Here is a 22,447-nt window from a genome sequence, read left to right as displayed (position 1 = left end):
ACCAGCCGCTCCGCGGGAGAAAGATGAGGCATTCTGCTCCCGTAAAGATTTACAGCCTCGGAAACCCTGTACAGGGTCGCTATGGGTCGGATCCGACTCGACGGCACTTAACAACAACAACAAAATTGAGTCAGTTCCAAAACATAGTGATAGGGTTTAGTATAGGGTTTCTGAGGAGCAGCTGGTAAATTTGAATTGCCGACCTTGTGGCTCAAACTGACCTTACAGTCCAGTGCATTACCTAACAGCACCACACCAAGACTCCAGCCACCACAGGAGTGAGTTAATTGTTTGACCAAATATGTTGTTGTTAGATGCCAATAAGTCAGTACCAATTCATAGTGACCTATGCACAACAGAACGAAACACTGCCCGGTCCTGCGCCAACCTCACAATCACTGCTATGCCGAAGCCCGTTGCGGCTGCCACTGTGCCAATCCATCTCATTGGGGTTTTCCTCTTTTTCTTCAGCCTTCCACTTTACTGAGCATAATGTCCTTCTCCAGTGACTGATAATATGTCCAAAGAATGAGAAATGAAGTTGGGTCATCCTGGCTATCAAGGAGCACTGTGGCTGTACTTCTTCCAACACAGATCTATTTGGTCTTTCAGCAGTCCATGGTACTTGACCAAATATAGCAGGCTAATTTTTAAGTTGATAATTTTGTATGGCCCCTATTTTGTATTACTTTGTATTACTCCATGTCTCTGAAACTCTGAACTTCTATCTCTTCCTGTGTTTTTATCTCTTAGGCCTTCTTGCCTCACTCCTCAGATTCCTTCAAGAACCAGTTTTTCCTGCTCTCTCATGCCAACGGAATAATCTTCTTCCTTTCAGTCCTGTGTTTCTTAACTAAGTCATGGCTTCCTCTAAAAATACTTGGAGCCGGCTTTCATCCATTTTTTGATGATATGCTCACACATTTTGTCTCTGTTATCACCCACTTTTGTTTACTAAAGCCTGAGGCAGCTGATCTCAATATTAGTTCATCTTATTAACATGCATAAATGTGGATGGTAATATGAAATGGAGCCCTGGTGTGGCATTGGTAGGATAGACATTGGACAGCTAACCACAAGGTCAGTAGTTCAAACCTACCAGCTGTTCTTTGTAAACCGTATATAGGGTCACTGTCAGTCTGAACAGACTCAATAGGCCCTTAACAACAACAATATGAAATGCCACAAACAATCCGGTTCTGTCCTGCAACTGTCCCTATTGGAAAGTCATCTTTCCTCATCCTCACCTGTACACACCACACTACTCTTGTCTGAGATTGTTGAGGTTTAGGCCCAGAAGGGAAAAGCCTTCTCCGTAAGTGGTTGCTAAGAGACTAAATAGCTGGCCAGGAATCAATCAAAGACATTAGTTTATTACAGAAGAGAAAATAAAGGAGATGGTTGCCAACAGGGAAACTTGCTAACCATAGACAGCTGTTTCCACTGATAGCTGGCTGGACAGTTACGTTTTTCTGCAAGAGGGGAGTGGGCTACAATAGTTTCTTATCATGAAGTATACGAGCTTCCCAAGTTTCAGGGCAGTTAAAGATGGTATGTGAAACACAGAAAAGGTTGGAAAACCACAAGGTGCAGGGCTGCCTGCCCCTTCAGAGAGAACAGAGTTTCATTATACATAGCAGTAGGGGGAGACGATCTGCCCCTTCCTAGCATATGCATAATTAAAGCATGAGAACAAGGAGTTTTGGTATGCATAGCTTGAAGAAGGGGCTGTCTGCTCCTTCCTAACATACTATGGGACAGCTGGAGAATGAGGACAGGGATAGGAGATATGGCTTGAGTTGACATGTGTGGCCATTTTGGAACATTTGTGCTCTTCCCTACAGAGGTCTTATCCAAAAAAGCAACAGGAAACAAACCATTTTTGTCCAGTGCAGATTGCCAGTCCCTGCTTTTGAGGCACCTCTGGGTAGCTTTGAACCATCACCAATTTGCTTTGTAGTTGAGTGGTTGGTTAACCATTTTCACAAATCAGGGATTCATTGAGGCCTTATCAAAACTTTCAATATCCTTTCCAAAGCCTCCGCTTTGTTCTCTCTATTTGTACAGGGTCTATCACTGTGATCAGTGGACTGATAAAGCCAACCTTGTGAATATCTTAACAGGCTAATATGGATAGACAGCATCACCTTTCTGTCATCAGTGGATGGTCGAGACAAGTTCTTTCAGTAGTTTATTTGCAGTACTATATTTGTCAATCTCATTCTTGTTGTTGTTAAGTGCTATCAAGTCGACACCAACTCATTAACTGCTACCTGAAAAGTTGGCAGTCCAAACCCACTCAATAGCTCCACAGGAGAAAGACCTACGAAGATTGTTGTTGTTGTTAGATGTCAACCTTATGCACAATAGAACGAAACACTGTGACAGTCTCACAATTCTTGCTACAACTGAGCCTATTGCTGTTACCACTGTGCCAATCCATGTCATTGGGGATCTTCCTCTTTTTCACTGACCCTCCACCTTACTAAGAATGATTTTCTCTTGATAACATGTCTGAAGTATGAGAGACAAAGTCTCACTATCCTGGCTTCTAAGGAGCATCTGACTATACTTCTAACACAGATATGTTTGTATTTCTAGCAATCCATGGCACTTTTAATATTCTCTTCCAGCACCATAACTCAAATGCATCATGACTTCTACAGTCTTCCTTATTCATTGTTCAACTTTCACATGCATATGAGGCTATTGAAAATACCCTTAGGTACTTTTCACATGGGGCTATTATGAATCAAAATCAACTCTATGGCACTTAACAACAATAAAATTTTGTTTCAGATCTATAGCAGCCCAATTGGAATGCAAATTGCAGCACTGAGAGCTATTGAGCTAAGTAAGACCTTTCCTTACTCTAAATCCTTGATTTCTGAGAGCTGCTGTTGTTAAGTGTTATGGGGTTGGTTCTGACTTATAGCCACTCTGTATAGGGTTTCCAAGGAGTGACTGGTGGATTTGAATCACTTACCTTGCAGTTAGCAGTTCACTGCTTACCCTACAGTGCCACGTGAGAACTCCAAGAACTGTAATTTTTATACAAATCTGAAATATCTAGCACTGTGTCTATGAACAAATGAACACAAATGAAATCAGCAGCCAGGAAATCACGTGTAATGACTCAAATACTAAGGACAGATTAACCCAAGTAGAGATTACTTAGAATGTGATTATCTAATAGATTCATCTTTTGTTCTATCACTATTGTGTTCAGAAGGATTCTGAGGCCCACCCAGTCTAGGCTCATCAAGAAGACAGGTCAATTACCTGTGTTGTCTGTGGTCTTAGCAAAGGGAAGTGACACTGTATGTCCTGCATTTGCCATGTTTGGTCTAGATAGCTCAGAAAATCTGTGACTTCATTCAACAGTGAGGATAATTTTGAAAATCAAGAAAAAAGAGAAAATCTAAAGAAGAGCTGATTTTGTTAGTTGTTCTGCTACAGAACATTTTAGCTGCTTTCACACAATCTGTAGCTTCTATTCTTACATTGGGTCTGAGATTAGGTCCTTTTTATAACTCTTGATATGAGAGTCTAGGTTCTATGTCACTTTTTCCTGCCAGGAAGAAGAAAAATATGTCATAAAATGTATAAATACTTATAGGCACGAGGTACTAAGAAATTTTATCATTGAAAAATGCAGTCTAAATGATCATGGGACTTGTGTTTTAAAATGCAAGATTACTTTTCCTCCTGCATTATGTTACATTATCTCCATATAGACTGTTCCAGTTAAGCATTCTGTTTCCTGTAAACACCATACATATGTCAACCTTTGCTGGTGCCTTGCTTCCACTTGGATTTCCCTTTTCTGGAACTATCTAATGAGCCTTATCTATATTCATTTTTTATGCCCCAACTCTTGACCTTCCTCATTCATAAAGCTCTTCTTGATCTTCTTGGAGCAACTTCTCCAAAACGGTTTCCTGTCCATATCACTGAGATGGACTAACCCAATGGGCTAAGCATCTGTGAAAGCTCCAGAAAGCAGGAGCAACTATCTAGAAGGGGATAGTATGAAGAGGCACTAAAATGGAAGGAGAAGAGGGGTGAACTAAAGACCAACTTTCTGGATCTACTATTGTCTCCTTTCTCTATGAACCAGATTAGTTGCCACTGAGTTGACTCCAACTCATAGTGACCCATGTGTATTAATCAGAGTAGAAATACTCTGTAGAAAAACTCCATAGGGTTTTCAATGGCTGATTTTTTTGGGGAAATAGATCACCAGGCCTTTCTTCCAAGCTATTTCTGGGAGGACTCAAACTTTCAATTTTGTTTAGCAGCCAAATGTGTTTGTATCACCTGAAAATTACACTCCTGCCTTCTCTGCGACTGAGCATATTTCTTGTACCTTTACGGAGAAGCAGCTATGAAAATTCTTGAGTGAGTGGGTGTCTTCTAATTTGTTACTGTATCAGGAAAGGGATAACATCATTGTTTCTTCCAAAGTCAACTACTGGTTTTGAAATCTCATTGTTTTGAAACTTGATTAGTCTCTGCTCCTCCTGAAGACATAATTATGCCAATGTGTTGGCCTTGGGGAAAAGGAGAAGACAGCATTGTGTCAAGTGTATTGTTATAAATAGTTTCTTGCTCTTTTTTACTTCTTCAGGGAAAATGAGACCAAAATGATTCTTCATTTTAGTTTTAGGAAAAGCACTCTTACTCTACACTGCATGGGCGTATATTCCTAAGATCTATCACAGTGCCTGGAATATTCATGATATGTTGAACAATTTAGCAAAGTTTATATGTAGCTTTTTCTCTTCTACAGACGTGAGCAGAATCATGCAAAATGTTTATAAAAGATGACATCATACCAATATATGAAAAAAATAGGTAGGAGTTTTTGCCTTTTTAGTTTTTAGTATTAGTCATCTTCTAAAACAAATGAACAGCAAACCTGTTGCTGCAAGTGGGTTCTGTGTTCTGGCGACCCCATGTATTAGACTAGAACTGAGCTCCATAGGATTTTCTTGGCTGTCGTATTTACAGAAACAGATTGCCAGGCCTTTATTCCACAGCACCACAGGGTAGGTTTAAACCACCTTCTAAGGAGCTCTGGTAGCGTAATGGTTACGAATTGGGCTGCAAACCTTACGGTCAGCAGTTTGAAACTAACCAGCTGCTCTGCGGGAGAAAGATGAGGCTGAGGCTTTCTGCTCCCGTAAAGATTTACAACGTCAGAAACCCTGTACAGGGTCGCTATGGGTCGGAACTGACTCGACAACACTTAACAACAATAACAAATAGTAGTTGAGCACAAGAAAAACAGAGGTGGTTCCTTGTGGCCGGGAGGAGGAGGAAAGGATGCCACACAGCTAATAAGTAATATTCATCCAACTGGCTGGATTCTCTGAGAAAATACTTAAAGATCAATAAACACAGGACCTCTTCCCACTGACTCTACTGGGATCTTTGCATTCAAGTTTATTGCTCATTAGCATGTCTATCCACTTGGCATTTCCAGCAATAAAGAGGTTTCTTACTGTATTTTCTTCTGAAAACATCAACCTTCTACATACAACTAGGGGAGTCATGACTGAGCAGTAGAGGAAGCTGACTTAATTGGGAGTTTTAATCAGCAGTGAATTCAAAATGAATCAGCAGTGTGATGTAACTGTGAAGAAACAAAGGCAACCTGAGGTGGCTTCAATGTGTGTGCCCAGTAGCTGGAATGAGAATGAGGGAGGTTGTCCTGGGCTTTGTTTTACACTGGCCAGAGCTTACTTTTAAAATCGGTTTAAGAAATTAGAAATCTGCCCCCAGCGATAAGGTCCTTGAATGATAAAGTAAAGGAACTGAACACATGTTATAAAAGTAGAAGTTGAAGGTGATAGAGAAGAGTCATTGTTAAGTGCTGTTGAGTCAGTTATAACTCATAGTGACCGTGTATAGGGTTTCTGAGGAGTAGCTGGTTGGTTTGAACCTTCAACCTCGGAATTAGCAGTCTAGTGATTATCCTACAAAGCCATACCAGTACTTCATTAAAGAAAAGAGTGCATTCTAAATACTTTCAACCCCTTACATGTTATTGTTTTGATGTGCTGTTGAGTCATAGCAGCTTTGTACAGGGTTTCTGAGGAGCAGCTGGTGGGTTTGAGCTGCCAACCTTGTGGTTCACAGTCCAGTGCTGATTCTACAGCACTTCACTAGGAGTCCAATCCTTTATTTATTTATTTAATGCCAAGAAGCAGGTCTGAGACCATCTGTTTAAAGCTACACAACTGGAAACAACAGTTAAACACAGACAAAAGGTTCCTATCGATCATTGTTGTTGTTATTAAGTGTCTTCAAGTCAGTTTTCACTCATAGTGACCCTGCATAGGGTTTCCAAGGAGAGTCTGGTGAATTTGAACCTCGTGGTTCAAATCAACCTTGCAGTCCAGTGCTTTCCTTCAGTGTTACACCAGGCCATTGATGTTGTTAAGTGCAGTTGACCCATAGCGACCCTCTATTGGATTTCCAAGGAGTGGCTTGTGAGCTTGAACCACTGACCTTGTGACTTTGCAGTCTAGCACATCAACACACAGCACCACACTTGGACATATAAGTATGGAATAAGCTTGCCTGTACAAGTAGTGAATCCTTCATTATTAGTGATATTTAGGCAAAATTGGGTCAAGAACCTTGTAAGGGTTTACATGTTGTTCAAACACCAGACAAAAATTTGAAGAACTACAAACCAAAATAATGACTGCAGTTCTCTCTAGATGGGACATTACATGTGGCTTTTACTTAATACCTGTTCCTGAATGGTGCAAATGGCTAATATACTCACCTGTTAACCAAAAAGTTGGAGATTTGAGTCCATTCAGAGGCACTTTGATAGAAAAGCCTTCTGAAAAATCAGCCACAGGCAAAAGAAATGATTTTGAAATCAGGGCTAATACCAAATTCTTAACAAATTCAAATAGACATTTTCCCAAATCTTTGAAGCTTTGCAACAATTTTACAAGACTGTTTTTGTTGTTAGGTGCAGTCAAGTTGATTTTGACTCAGTGACCATATGCACAGCAGAACGAAACACTGACTGGTGTCATACCACACTCACCATTGCTGTTCCTTTTGAGCCCATTGTGTTTGCCAGTGTCAGTCCAGCTCATTGGGAATCTTCCTCTTTTTCACTGACCCTCCACTTTACAAAGCATGATCTCCAGGGACTAGTTCCTCCTGATAACATTCCAAATATGAGAGATGAAGTCTTGCCATCCTAATTTCTAAGGAGCATTCTGGCTGCTCTGTTACATTCTTCTCCAGCACCATACTTCAAATGTGCTGATTCTTCTCCAGTTTTCCTATTGACCAATTTCATGAACGCTGTCTCACATAATACAACAATTTTTAGATGGATCAAGTGTTTTAAGAAAGATTGGAAGACCTCAAGGATGACCCAAGAAAGTCAGAGAGGTCAGCTCAAAAGTTTCCGGGAACTATTTTGTTTATTAAAGGTTTCTATGATTTTGTATCAATACTTTTTGACTTATATTTGTACTATAAAACCTGCAAAAGCCTGAACATGTGTTAGTCAGAAAGCATAAGTAAAGATAAAGGCAATATAGGACGGTAAGTCTAAAACCTTTATTGCACAAAACTATCAAAATGTGAAGCTATTGTTTATCGACATATTCTCCACCTTAATCTATACACTTCTGATGGCGGTGTTTTTCTAACCCTTCCCCAAAGAATTGCATGCTTTTTGATTTACATCACATAAAAATGGCAGCTTGGGTTTCAATGAGGGACAGATTTCAGTCATGTTGTTTTCAGTGTTCTTTGAGTTTGGAGAACAATAGGAGTCTGATGGGGCAAGAATGGGATGTAGATTGGTTGGGGTAAGGTTTCCCAATGAAATTCTCTTAGGACAACCCTTGCTACCACTGAAAAATGAGTAGATTCATAGTCTTGATGGAACACTTTCCTGGCCATTTTCCTAGCAATACAGTTTTCACCTTTCTTCAAACTACTTCCTAATAATCCCTCATGATCATCCTGTGTCTTTTGAGAAAATCTGTCAATATTGCCCATTTGGAATTTCTGTAAACAATTATAACCTTCTGAGCTAAACTCTTCCTTAAATTTAACTGGTCTTGCAGATTCCCTCGGAAGCCACTGTTTTGATTGGACCTGGTGTAGCATTGTGAGTTAATGAGCTGGACTACAAAGTCAGTTTGAACCACAAGGTCGGCAGTTCAAGCTTACCAGCTGCTCCTTGGAAACCCTATATAGGATCTCGGTTGGAACCGACTCCATGCCATGCAACAACAACAATTATCCTTTGAAAGCTTTTTGTAGTGCACAAACTTGTCTGAGATTTAGTAATGTAAATGGGTTCCTCAGTGGATGTTCTTAAAAAGTGTGTTTTCCATGCCATAACTTTCAGCCAACCAATATAAAGCTGATTCAGGATGGAGGCATCATTGCCCAAAAGAGGAAATTTGCTAAAGAAACATACATCAGGAAACACAGATTTAGAAAACAGATAGTTGGAAGACAGACCTATGTAGAAACTTCCTCCACAGATGGTGTCTTTGTTCTCTGGAACTGCTGTAATAGAAATATCACAAATAGATGGCTTTACCAAACATACATGTGTTCTTTCACAGTTTAAGAGGCTAGAAGTCCTAATCCAGGGTACCAGCTCTAGGAGGAGGCTCTCTCTCAATCTCTCTCTCCCCCTCCCACACACCCCCAACAACAAGGGAGGTCCTTATCTCCTTTAGCATCTGTTGGCCCAGGATTGCTTGGAAATATCCACGTTTCTTGGCACACCAGGTTACAATTTGATATCAGAAATGACTCAAGATACAGTTCTTCAGTCAGGACAGCTTCTCAGTCATGCTCACAGTCAGATCTAGCTTTCTTTCTCTTAGTCCTCAGCTCCTTGCTCCTTCTGTCCCTCGGCCCTTTGACCCTGTTCAGCCAAGTGTTACAAAGTTCTTTAGTTCCACCTGTAAGTACTCAGAGGCACCCCACTTGACCATCAAGCTTCTTCCCCAAAGGCTGTCTGTCAGCTGTTTCTCACTCAGTGGAATGGAACATCCACTGCTGCATCTCTTGCTGGTCTCCTGGTTCGGCTGCTTCTGCTGCTGCCATTTCTTACCATCTTGCACTCTCTGTTGTTACAGCTTTCTGCCTCATGGGTTTAGGAGGTCTCAGCCTAAGGACTCCAGGTCCAAAGGATGTGTTCAACTCTCAGCTTTTATTTCTTGGTAACAGTGAAGCTTCTGAATAGCTCTGCTCACTTGTTTATAATCTTTTTTATATATGAAAAGAGATTGGCTGAATATACAGTCTAATCATGTAGATTTTATTCCTCCTAAGTAACATAACTGCCTCAAATCCTGTCTCAGTAACATTATAGTGGTTGCTGTTGTTGTTGTTACGTGCCATTGAGTTGGTATCCATTCATAAAGACCCTATGCACAACAGAATGAAACACTGCCTGGTCCTACGATACATAGTACATCAAATCTCAGAATAGAGGATGAGATTGCTGGTGTGTCTCAGTTGGATAAACAATGGACTGAGGACCACAAGGTCAGAGGTTCAAACTCACCATCTGCTTCTCGAAAACCCTAGGCAGGGTCGCTGTAAGTCAGAATCAACTTAACAGCACTTAACAACAACAACAACAAGCATAAGACTGAAAATAATAGTCTAACTAGGTTGACACATACTTTGGTGGGACACATTTAATACTTAACAGATGGTTTCATTTTTACTTTTTATGACTAAGACTGAAGTTTCATGCTTTAAGCTCACTGCAGAGTAGGGCTCTTCCTCCAATTCATGTACACTGTATCCATATCTTTCATAGGACTTAATTCATCACGTTGATACTATTTGGATAACTTTGAACATTGATACTATTTGGATAACTTTGCCTCCTCTCCCTTGCCAAGCCCTGGACTATAAATTCCTTGGGATCAACAAATATCTCCAGTATGCAGCTAGATCTCTGTTATCAAAGCCAAATAGAAAGTAATAAAAATACTACTTAAACAATAATAAAAAAGTCATACCTCAGAGAATAAACAACAAGCTATAGCTTTCACTGGGTCTCAATGACTTAATGTAAACAGCTAGCATTACCATTTTCCTGGCCTGTTTCAACTACTTCATGTGTATGAACCCATACAGTTCTCACAGAGGCCTGCAACCATTATCAATCCAATTGTAGAGATGAGGAAACTAAAGCTCAGATTGGTTAAGTAACCTTCCCAAGGTTATATAACTAGTCAGAGCTATCAACTGATTTCTGAACCAGGTAAACCACCTCCAAAGAGCACTGGTGGCTCTGTGGGTAAGCACTTGGCTGTTAACTCACAGGTCTATGGTTCATACCCATCAGGTACTCCATGGGATAAAGATGTGCCAATCAGCTTCCGTAAAGGTTTGCAGACTTAGAAACCCTATGGGATAAGTCTAGTCTCCTGTAGTGTCACTGTGAGTCAGAATAGGCAACAGGCTTAATGGTTTTTTAAACTACCTACAGGTCCCTGGGTGGGTCAAATGATTAGCTTTTGGTTACAAACTGAAGGATTGGCAGTTCAGATCCAACCAGCTACACAATTGAAGAAAGGCCTGATGACCTCTACTTCTATAAGATTGCTGTTGCTGTTAACTGTCACGGAGTGGTTCTGGTTTATATTGACCCTGTATAGGAGCAGTCCATTGTTTACCCAATGGCTCCACACCAGGACACTATGAGATTACAGCCATTGAAAACCCTGTGGAGTTCAGAACATGCAGGATCATCATGAGAAATAATTGACTTGGTGGCAGTGGTTTGTTTTTTGGTTTTAAACTGCCGTCAGAAGCTACCATCTTAATAACCATACTAGATTAATAACCATACTCTATATGGTCATTAAAAAGAATGTGGACTTCAATATAGCAGGTACACTACATGGACCCTGTACAACAAAAATACAAGAAAACAAATAAAACAGCCACAGATGAATTTCTGGCATTATGAACTTCAGAAGAAATGTTGTAAAAGTGGATGGAGTGCTTGCTGGGAGGATATGCTGAGCAAAGATGGCGAGAGAGGAAGATTGGTGAACAAGGGGCCAGACACAGCTCAACCATCTTGTAAGCAACTTTGACAGCAAAGGGAAGCCTGGCAGAGCAGATTCTTGAGGGAAGCTGGAAATATGCTAATTCTTCATTTTTACCACATTCCCCTGGTTATCAGAAGTGTGGATAGCTCCCATCCTCATCCACCCCTCGAGCAGACCCTGCTCTTCAGGAGTTCATAGCCATGTTTTTGGGAGCCTCGCCAGTGTGAGTTGGGGGCTGGCTGCACTGCTTTGGTGTGCTGTTTTTGTGCCTGGATGCAGGTGGGCTTGGCTCCATTCCTACAAAACCCACAGAGCCACCAGGCCAGCATTTACCCAGTCACCCTTCCTCTAGCTTCCCTGTGGTCCTAACAGATACTGAAACCAGTTCTATCAAGGGTCTCCATGAACTACCTCCTGCCTGAGTGTCCTGAACAAAGATAACATCAAGGCTAATAGGAACTCCATTTAGGGCCAGGAATTCTGCTGTAACATCCCTTCCACAGCCACCTCATGAGCATCTTGAATCACAAGAGCCCCATAGAGATTTTTCCACTATAAATCAAACACAACCACACTGTTTGTTTTTACAAATATGACGATCCATAATGCACAAAAGACAGAGAACAATTTTAGCTCTACTGAAGATCAAAAGAGAATAATTCAAACATGTGACCAAGATGCAGAAACAGAAAATGTTTTAGAGGTAAAAAAGGTAATGAAACTGAAAAAATAAGTCAAAAGAATGATATTTTGGTACTTTCAATGGATTGAAAGAAAGTAAGGCGAACACAGAAAAAACTTTAGAAGAATTCAGGAAACTACTGCAAAAACAAATTGACAAAATAAATGCAAATTTTGAAACAATACAAAACCCTAGATTACAAATCTGGAAGATTTCAGAAATGGACAATACATTGAAAAGGCAAAGGAGAAAATTTGACGCAACTGTACTCCAAATTAGTGAACTTGAAGGTAAGTTTCTCAATACTAGTATGTAAAATAACAATCAGAAAAAAGAATGAAAAAATCTAAAGAAAGCCTAAAAGTTATATGGTACACCATGAGGAAGAACAACTTATGGGTGATTGGAATCCCATAACAGGAAGAACAGGAAGAGACAATAAAAAGCACAGAGAAAATTGTCAAAGAGCTGTTGGAAGAAAACTTATGTAACATGATGGAAGACAAGAAGATAAGCATACAATAAATTAAACAAACCCAAAACAGGATTCAAAGAGATTCAAAAAGAAAATTACCAAGACATATCAGATTCAAACTTTCCAAAATGAAAAACAAGGAAAGACTCCTGAGAGCCACTTGGGAAAAAATGAAATTTTACCTACCAATAAGAATCAATAACACTAAGCTCTGATTTCTCAGCAGAAACCATGAAGGTAAGAAAGCAGTGGAATGACATATACAAAATTCTAAAAGAAAAAAAAATGCCAACCAAGAATCATATACCCAGCAAAGTTGTCCCTCAAATACAATGGTGAAATTAGGACATTTTCTGGTAAACAGAAATAAAAGGAATTTGCAATGACCAGACCAACTTTACAAAAAATGCTAAAGGGTATTCTTTGTACTGAGAACCAGCAATAGCAGACACAACCTGAGATTACCATACATGATAACAGCTCCCAGAACTCAATCCATGTATAGAAGTATTTAAAGTAAAACAAATCTACAAGACTGAAACTAGAGAACCAGAGATATCAATATATAATGAAGTCAACTACAAAGCAAAAAGAGGGAATAGTGTAGATGCTTCCACATAGCAAGGAAATCAAGTAATCAAGTTAAAACAGACTTTTAATCAGGGGAAAAAAAATAAATTATAGGGTAACCACAAAGAAAAATAATACACCTGCACATCAAAATAAAAAAGAAGGAAATCAGAAAGATTTAGTAAACATCAACACAACAGAAATGAAAATGAAAAGAAAATCCACAAACAAAACAAACTCAGAAAATTATTTAGAATAAAGAATTCAGCAATACCACATACACACACATACAAAAAAACCCAATGGAATGACAGCAATCAATTCACACTTATTGATAATTATACTGAATATAAATGGACTACATGTACCCTTCAAGAGAACAAACAAGATGGCAGATCAGATGGAAGTGCAGTGAGGAGCTCTGTCAGCAACAACACATTATACCGGACCAAGCAGGCTCAGGGGTGGTTCAAGAACTCTGAACCACTTATAAAGAAATATTTACAAAGTTGGAGGGCTTACAGCCAGTGGAATTTGTAGCAGAAGCAAGATATCCTGTGATTCCTAATCCAAGGCACTCAGCTGCTCCCTGAGTGGTCATCTTGGGTGAGAATGAACCAGGGTAGCATCAGAGTAGCCATGCAAGCCTGACAGAACCTCGGAGATTAAAGGTGTGGACATTCTTTTTTTGTGTGTCTGTTTATTGTCCTCTCGCTGTCTATGCACCTCCATTCTGGTGACTAGAGGGGGTATCTGAGCAAGTGGACACCCCATCCCCACCCCCGGAGGGTTATACTACGCATGAGCACAGATCTCCTTGAAATTTAAAGTGAGAGTTTCCACTTTAAACCAAATGGCAGTGAAAAATGGCCACAGCCGGCCCTGAACTGTTTATCACTAGGACAAAGGCCTAAACGGGGATTGTGGAGCAAGGCAGGCAGACTAAAAAGGAACCAGGCCAAAAATAAAATCCTGAGTTATGTCGTAATAACCAAGAATGGCATCTTGAAATTTCTCAGGAAGAAGAGTGAAAAGGGAAGCCCATATTTTGATCACATTTACCAGGAGGCAATCAGAAAGCATAAAAAATACTAAAACACACATCTATCTAAGTATTAAGGCCATAGCTAACCATTCAATGTGTCCAAAAACAGAAACAGATGACTATATCAGCACATGTCCAAAAACGAGATAAAGTGACTGATTAAATGTGTTGGAAGTAGACCTACACTCCATACTGGAAGGAGGGCAGGCTTTGGAAATGCCTGAGAAGGAATTCAGAAAAATGAGTATAAAATGTATCAAAACACTTTACAATGGAGTCGAGAAAAATAAGGAAGAAATCAGGAAAGTGCTACAGGAAAAATCAAATAGCATAAATACAGCATTAGAACCAATTCAAAATCTACAGAAAGAGGTCCAAATGATTAATAATAGAATAACAATGGACAATACACTGAAAGGACAAAGGAGTAGAATTGAAGAGATAGAAGAAGCCAGAACAAGTGAACTAGAAGATAAACCTGCCAATACCACAAAAATAGAACAAGAAGAAAAAAAGTTTTAAAAATCTGAAGAAGGTCTAAGATTCATGTTGGACAACATCAAGAGGAATAACTTAAGGATTATCGGGATTCCAGAACCAGAAGAATCACACAAGTCCACAGAAGAAATAGTCAAAGAACTTCTGGAAGAAAATTTCTCTAACATCCTGAAAAATGAAAAGATAAGCATTCAAGAAGCTCAGTGAACCCAAGGAAGGATAGACCCTAAGATAAAATAACCAAGATATATAATAATCAAGCTCTCCAAAATCAAAGATAAAGACAGAATCCTGAAGTCAGCTAGGGAAAACAGAAATGTAACATACAAAGGCAAGTAAATCAGATTAAGCTCTGCTTTCTCAACAGAAACCATGCAGGCAAGAAGGCAATGAGGAGACATACATAAAACACTGAAAGAATAAAATTGCCGACCAAGAATCTTCTGCCCAGCAAAGCTGTCAATCAAATATGATGGTGTAATTAAAACATTCTAGGATAAACAGAAGCTAAGGGATTCTGTCAAAGCCAACCATGTGATGAAAAACATCCTAAATGGAGTTCTGTGAACAGAGAACCAACAAAAACAGACAACAACCAGAGATTGACGTACATGGCAACATCACCCAGATGTCAATCAACAAATGGAATAGTCGGGAACAGAATAAAACTATGAGAACAAATTCAGAGGATCTGGGCAGTCAGTCTATGATCAAAACAATTACAATGTGAAAGAAGGTAAACACAGAGTAAAAGAGATCTAGGTGGTGGGAAGGTCAGGTTGATTACAGGATAAAATGTTGTTGTTGTTGTTAAGTGCCGTCGAGTCAGTTCCGACTCATAGCAACCTTGTATAGGGTTTCCAAGAAGCGACTGGTGAGCTTGAACCACTGACCTTGTGGTTCAAACTGACTTTGCAGTCCAGTGCATTAACCCACAGTGCCACACCAGGATAAAATAGACTGCCTGAAATGGAGGGAAAAGTTAATGGAATAGAAGGTAACCACAACGGTGGGGTTGGGGTGGGGGGGCTTCAGGGGAGGTGGAGGGAGGCGATGATAGAACACAGGGTAAGGGCAGACACATCAGAGTTTGGATGTTGGGAAGGGCAATACAAGAAGGGTGAGGAGGTAGAAGAACAAGGTAGAGTAGGAGAACACTGAGACAGGTTTGCATGGCCTAAGTGGGACAGAGGTAAATAGTGATGCATGCTTAACCTTGGAACAACAGGGCTCTGTGATACAGGAATTTAGGCATATTTTGAAGAGGAGAAATAATACTAAGATGCTTGACTGTCTTATTTATATTGTTTTCTCTAGTCTACAATTGTAAAATAGACACTTGAGTGGAATAGAAAGGAATGTTGGGAAACATGATTACAGAAAACTTGTAAGCCCATCTTCAGCCTATAACTGATTGGAAAACCTAAAAGGGGTTCTAGAACTTTCCCAGTGATACAGGCCTCTTGTGGAGCCTTTGTACAGTATAAGACCTTAGGTGGAATCCTGAGTCCCATCCAGAACCGTATGAGGTGGGACATTCCCACTAGCAAAGACAATCAGATCAGCCTGAAACATCTAAAGCATCAGAATATGCATCTTCAAAGAAGGATCATCAGGAAAAACCCAAAACAAAAATGTCAGTATGACAGGCTACTGCAAGAATAAGCAAGCTGTTCGCCTGGAAGCCATCAAGGCAAGCAGTCAACTCCGTCAGGACAAACCCCCCTTTAAGACTGAAAATCAAAGGGAACACATGAGTAGGCATGTAAACTTGTTGGCGACCATGTTGGTCTACTGGTGAGTGGAAGAGGAAGAAAAACAGCAATGAAGAAATGGGCTGAATTCAACCATGGTCCATTGACTCCTGTTGACCTGGAGATGAGAAAAAGAAGAAGGGCTGGTTGGTCCAAAGTGTGGTGAGACCTGGGGACTCCTGAGCCCATGGACAAGGATATAGCCACAGAGGGCTAGAGCTGAGAGTGAAGCATCCAGCTGATATGAAGTGTGGGGAGATGCACAAGAACACCCAAACTTGCAGATTGTACCCATTTGACCTAGCCTCGATGGCTTGATAATCAGAATTCAACTAGAGGAAGATAAAAGAAAAACAACAACAATAATTTTTTGATAAAGGAAACAAAAATTGCTACAATTTGATGAACCTGATCTATACTCATGGAGGTAGTAACTCTAAATAGCAACAAGAAGGAAGGAGTCTTCACATCAAGTATCAATGCTATCCCCTGTACACAGGGCAGATAGCGATGCACAACTTAGACTTTGACTACCTAAAATGAGGGGGTGATAAAGGCACGAAGTGACTGGCTTACAAAAGGTTTCAAGAGGGAGTTTAAGAGTGGGGAGGGGGAAGAAAGATTTCCCACTGAATAGTTGTCATCTTGTCTAGATGAGTTTGATTAAAAGAAATGGGGATAAGATTCCTATGATTCAATAGTGAGTAATTGTTATCATGACTAATTGTGACTGTCACAATTGTAAAGGTAGAAGTTTTGTGACAAAAATGGGGGAGCAGTTAATCATAAAGTCCAGAAACAAAGGACCCGAGGACCGTCAAGGGAGAAGAGCACAAGCGGAATGTGGGACCTTCTCCAGAGAAACAGTGACACCAAAGATGGAGGCAGAGATGGGGACATTGAGAGGGGGAGCGGCTGAGGGCTCTAGATTCATAGGAAGAGAGGGACTTAAAGAAGGTGAACAGGAGGCAGACTTGCAGAATGTGCCCTTTGATGATGCAAATTATTATATATACCTGAGTGCTGGTGTTTTTTATAGAGAGCTAAAGTGAATAGAGAGAAATACTGTTAACTGATCATAGGTACATGGAGGGGTATGTAATCATTGTTATGAAACAAGTTGTATGATTTGTTGAATGTAAAACTGATGATCTGCCCTGTAAACTTACACTCAATGCACAATAAAAACTTAAAGAAAAAAAAATATGTACCATTCAAGACACATAGAGAGCAGAATGGATAAGAAAACAGGATCCTTCAATATGCTGTCTACAAGAGACATATAAAAAAGATGGGGAAAGTCTAAATGTCCATCACCAGAATGGCTAAACAAACACTGTTGTTTTTGTTGTTAAGTATCTTTGAGTGGGTTCCAAACCATAGCAACCCTATATAGGAATTTCTAGGAGTGGCCGGTGAGTTTGAACCACTGACCTTGCAGTTCAAACCAACTTTGCAGTCCAGCACATTAACCCACAGCGCCACACCAGGACACAATGGAATACTACAATACATTGAAGAACCATGCTGAATCTGTGAAACACTTCACAACATGATTGAACCTGGAGGACATTATGTATGTTAAGTAAAATTAGTCAATCATGATAGGACCAATATTTATGAGACCAATGTTGTAATTAAAAAAAAATATATATATATATATATATATATTATTGATAAAAGAAACAATCTAAGATTGTTACAGAGGAAGAGATGGAGAGAAAAGTATCCACAGACTAGGTTAGGCATATGTTAACTAACATGGGTGACAGGGCAGACAATATACAAGAGGGAGGTTAGCAGAGGAAAGATGAAGGTAGAGGGAGCCCCCGGGAAGAATACAATAGTTAAAGTGAATAGAGGTAAATACTGTTAACTGTTAGTACATAAAGGGGATTGCAACCATGTAATGACGCAAACAAAAAATTAATTAATTAAATGTTTTGTTGAATGTAAAATTGATGAACTGCTCTGTAAACCTTCACTCAATTCACAATAAAAAGTTGAAGAAGAAACAAAAAAGATGTCGACGATCGGTCGTCAGGGCAAGGTGTAGAACAGCATACCTAAAATGCTCTTATTTCCATAGAATTAGGAAGGAAGGCTTGTTTGTTTCTAAACCAGTTGCTCTAAGTTGACTATGACTCACGGCAACCCCATATATGTCAGATTAGAAGAGCGTTCCAAAGGGTTTTTAATAATTATTTTTCAGAAATATATTTTTTTGGAAGCACCTCTGAATGGACTTTAACCTTTAACCTTTCAGTTAACAGTTGAGCTTGTTAATTGTACCACCCCAGGCCTTCTGATTGTTTCAGTTTGGAAGAAACACAGGAAAATAGTTAACATTGGCCAGAGAGGGGAAAGAACTGGGGGACTTGAGAACAAAGAGAAAAGCTTTTTTTTTTTTTTTTCTCTCATTATGTGCTCTTTTGTACAAAGGAGTCCTGGTGATCCAGTGGGTTAAGTGTTGGACTGCTAACAGCAAGGTCAGTTAGCACCAGCTAATCCCCACTAGCTGCTGCTCCATGGGAGAAAGATGAGGCTTTCTGCTTCTGTAAAGAACTACAGTCTAGGAAAACCTAAGAAGGAGTTCTACACTGATTTTTTACCCCCGTGATTACTTGTTATCTTTTTTGAAAAAAAAACTTTAAAACACATGGATCAATTTGAATCTTCTTGGGACTCCCCCTAGCTCTTCATGTAGTTGTCACTTTGAAACAGTATTTGATGGGATTTGCATGTCATAATAAAAATCTGAATTCTTTATGCTCAACTTCATCTTACCCATGACAATGGGCTCTAGTTTAATATTTCAATGGTTCTTCCATGAAATGGTATCACACTTGCAAAAGAGAATGTGAATGTGACAGAGAAATAGAAAGAAAGAGAGAAAATAAGTCAAAGCCTATTCTGATTGCTATTTTTGCTTTGGATTTCTTAAAAATATCTACCCTCCAACTCTCTCTACTTTCCCCTTGAACCTTACCCTACAAGTCCCCTGTCCTAATATTTCCTAATATTTGACAGTTTGGCCTCTAGGCTAACTAGTGAAGCGTGCTGTCAAACTTTACTTTGAGATGGAATGTTCAGTCAAGGAGAAGCCACAGATGTTTTGCCCTGAGTGAACACTGTTCTTTTCTTCCTAGATGGTATCATGGCAACCTCACCCGCCATGCTGCAGAAGCCCTACTTCTCTCCAATGGTTGTGATGGAAGCTATCTGCTAAGGGACAGTAATGAAAGGACTGGGCTGTATTCTCTCTCTGTGAGGTATGAATTCCACATACATTCTCTGCCACTATATGGATGTTTACTTTATCATCAGACTCAGATTTCAAGACTTCAAAACTCTCCTGACACTTATTAGAACTCCAGATCAAAGGATTCCAAACTTTGAATGGTACTGGTGGTGGTGATGGTAGTTGTGTGTCAAGGCTGTAAATCTTTACAGAAGCAGAAATCCTCCTCTTTCTTCTGTGGAGTGACTGGTAGGTTCAAACTACTTATTTATCTTGCTGTTAGCAGCCCAGATAATCCACTATGCTACCAAGACTCCTTTGAATGGTAGGTAGTAAAACTATCACCACATCCTTGCTCCATCCACCCATTTGCAAGAGAAAAATTAAAGTTAGAATTGGAGAAATTTTTCTGAATTGTTGAATCCAAATCTGTCACCTTTCTTGTGAAGAAACTGAAACCGAGTGGTGGAATGCCCTCAACATACCTAACCAGGGATAGGAGCAGAACCAGAGCCTAAATTTCTGAAACTAGTGGCCTTTTCACTAGTTTTTGCTTTCTTTGGAATATCAGAATGATTTGTGCTGTGCAGCTCTCACAGCACAAAACCAAGCAGGAAATAATGCATCTTTTAAATGTTTCTTATAAATGGACTTCCTTTCTTGAAACTCTGTTTCACTCTAATATTAAGAAATGATTACAATTCCCACCAGGTTATTGATGTTGTTAGTGGCTGTCCAGTTGGGCCCCCAACTCAGAGCGACCTCACTCACAAGAGAATACCATGATCCCCAGTCTTGTGCATTCTCATGACAGATTGCTGATCACATCTTTGTGGTCCACAGGGTTTTCATTGGCTGCATTTTGGAAGTAGAGCTCAGATTTTTCTTCCGGTGCGTTGTACCGTGGAAACTCCACTGAAACCTGTTCAGTAGCAGAACATCACAGATTGCAGGATGGTGGTTGTACATGAGAGTGCTGGCCAGAAATCCAGCCAAATGCTGCAATTGTCCCATCATTTCAGGATTTTCCCTCTACCCACTTCCTCCTGGCCAACCTCCCAGATCAAAGAGACTGGCTAATCTAGCCATGTGGTAACCAGGAGTAGGTGATTGGCTTCCACTGTCACAAGTCTCCCTGGCTTTAGGGCAGTTCTGCCCTGATTAAGCAGAGGATGTAAGGACTCAAAGGTTATTCCACATATCTATGTCCTGGTGTGGCACTGTAGGATAAGCATTGTACTGCAAGGTTGGTATGAACCACAAGGTTGGTGGTTCAAACTCACCATCTGCTCTTCATAAACCCTATGCAGGGGTCACTATGAGTTGAAACCAGCTCAGTGACTCTTAACAACAACAACCCAAACAGAATTCTATCTTTGGTTAATACTTTTTCTCATAAATGTGAGCAGGAAAGAAAAATTCCTATGTCAGGTGCAATGCAGGGAACTGGAGACTGTCTTCCAAGAGTAAGCAGGTCTCCTATTGGAATAGTAATGCAATAATAGCATTTTGGCATTTATTGGGTGGGGTGTTGTTGTTAAGTGGAAAATAATGAAAATGAACACATTCATTAAATGATCAAAAACAAATGGGGAAGTTCATCATGCAGTCAGGTTGTAAATGTAATTATTGAATCAAAGATGAAATTATTTGAGTCAAAGAGTGTTAATTAACATTTTACCTGTGTCGCATCTGAACAACTAGAGAAAAAGTTCCTTAAGAATAGCTGGCATATATATTGCATCCATATAAAATTTAAAATATATACAAATCACTGATTGCCATTGTAAGCACTTAGGAATATGCTTTAATATCTAACACTCAGAGGTCATGGAGCATTATCATGATATTTCTCTGTCACAAAACAAAATCTGAGAGGTTGCTAAGGTCTGTCTGAGTATTTTTAGATGAACCTTTCCTGGACTGCCAGTGATAATTTGACTAATTCCCTTACCTTGTTTTTGTCTGAACCTCAAAGCTGTCTCAAAACCTAAACTGTAATGAATTTAAAGCTCAAGAGAATGACTATTCATCACTAGTGTTCTTTGTTGTTTTCATCAAATTGATTCTGACTCATGATAATCCCATATATGCAGAGTAGAACTTCTCCATCAGTTCTCAAAACTGATCTTTCAGAAGCAGAGCTCAGGACTATCTTCTGAGGCATTTTTGAGTGGGTTCAAACTGCCAAACTCATGGCTAGCAATGGTATGCTCATTATGTTGAGCATACACTTAACGAAGACATTTGAGCTTTGAGGAAATAAATTTCATCAACTCAATAGCCTCAATCCTTTAAAAATAATGATAATAAACATTAGCAGAGGTAACAGGAACAACAGACCAGTTCAGGAGAATGATTGTTTTCATTCATTCATTTATTATTATTCCCTTAATAATAAACATTTAAGTGGATTCACTCTCTGCTAGCCACTTTGATAAGTAATATAGAAATTTTAAAAGCTTTGTCCTCAAGGAATATAGTTTTCTGGGGGCGATTAGACCATATATGGTCAATTAACTCAACACAAAGTAGATGCAGTAAATGACACAAAAGAGAACTGCATAAGTGTTTGGGTTGTTGAAAAGAGAAAAAGTAATGAACTCACACTGGAAGTATCATATAATATTTGACAGAGGAAGTGGCCTTGGAACGGAAACTTAATGGGTAGGAGGAATTCAGAACAGCAGAAACCAGGGGAAGATGTGCTAGGTGAAGAGAATAGTAGGAGCTAAGAGTTCGTGGTTGCTTTCAGCATAGAGATGCTAAAGCAAATGGAAGAAATGAGGAAGTACACGAGCTGAACAGAAAATTTCAAAGATCAGCTCGAGAAGATAAGGCCAAATATTACAACAAAATGTGCAAAGATCTAGAATCAGAAAACCAAAAAGGAAGAACATGCTCAGTATTTCTCAAGCTGGGGGAAAGGAAGAAAAAAGTCAAGCCTCAACTTTCATTATTGAAAGAGTCTCTGGGCAAATTATTGAATGATGCAGAACGCATGAAGAGAAGATGGAAGGAATACACAGAGTCATTGTACCAAAAGGAAATGGTTAATATTCAACCATTTCAAGAGGTAGTATATGATCAAGAGCCAA

The 22,447-nt window shown here is 39.7% G+C and overlaps 1 protein-coding gene across 1 annotated transcript in view; it reads left to right on the top strand.

Moving 5' to 3' along the window:
- Positions 1 to 22,447, top strand: part of DAPP1 (dual adaptor of phosphotyrosine and 3-phosphoinositides) — a 107,160-nt gene that overhangs the window by 32,461 nt on the left and 52,252 nt on the right. The window contains exon 2 of the mRNA XM_006876377.1: positions 19,258 to 19,380. Within this exon, the coding sequence (XP_006876439.1) occupies positions 19,258 to 19,380 (123 nt within the window). The remainder of the gene's footprint in view (positions 1 to 19,257; positions 19,381 to 22,447) is intronic.

This window comes from Chrysochloris asiatica, unplaced genomic scaffold (assembly GCF_000296735.1).
Source record: "Chrysochloris asiatica unplaced genomic scaffold, ChrAsi1.0 scaffold00377, whole genome shotgun sequence".
Lineage (NCBI taxonomy): Eukaryota > Metazoa > Chordata > Mammalia > Afrosoricida > Chrysochloridae > Chrysochloris > Chrysochloris asiatica.
This window is presented reverse-complemented; position numbering and strand designations above follow the sequence as displayed.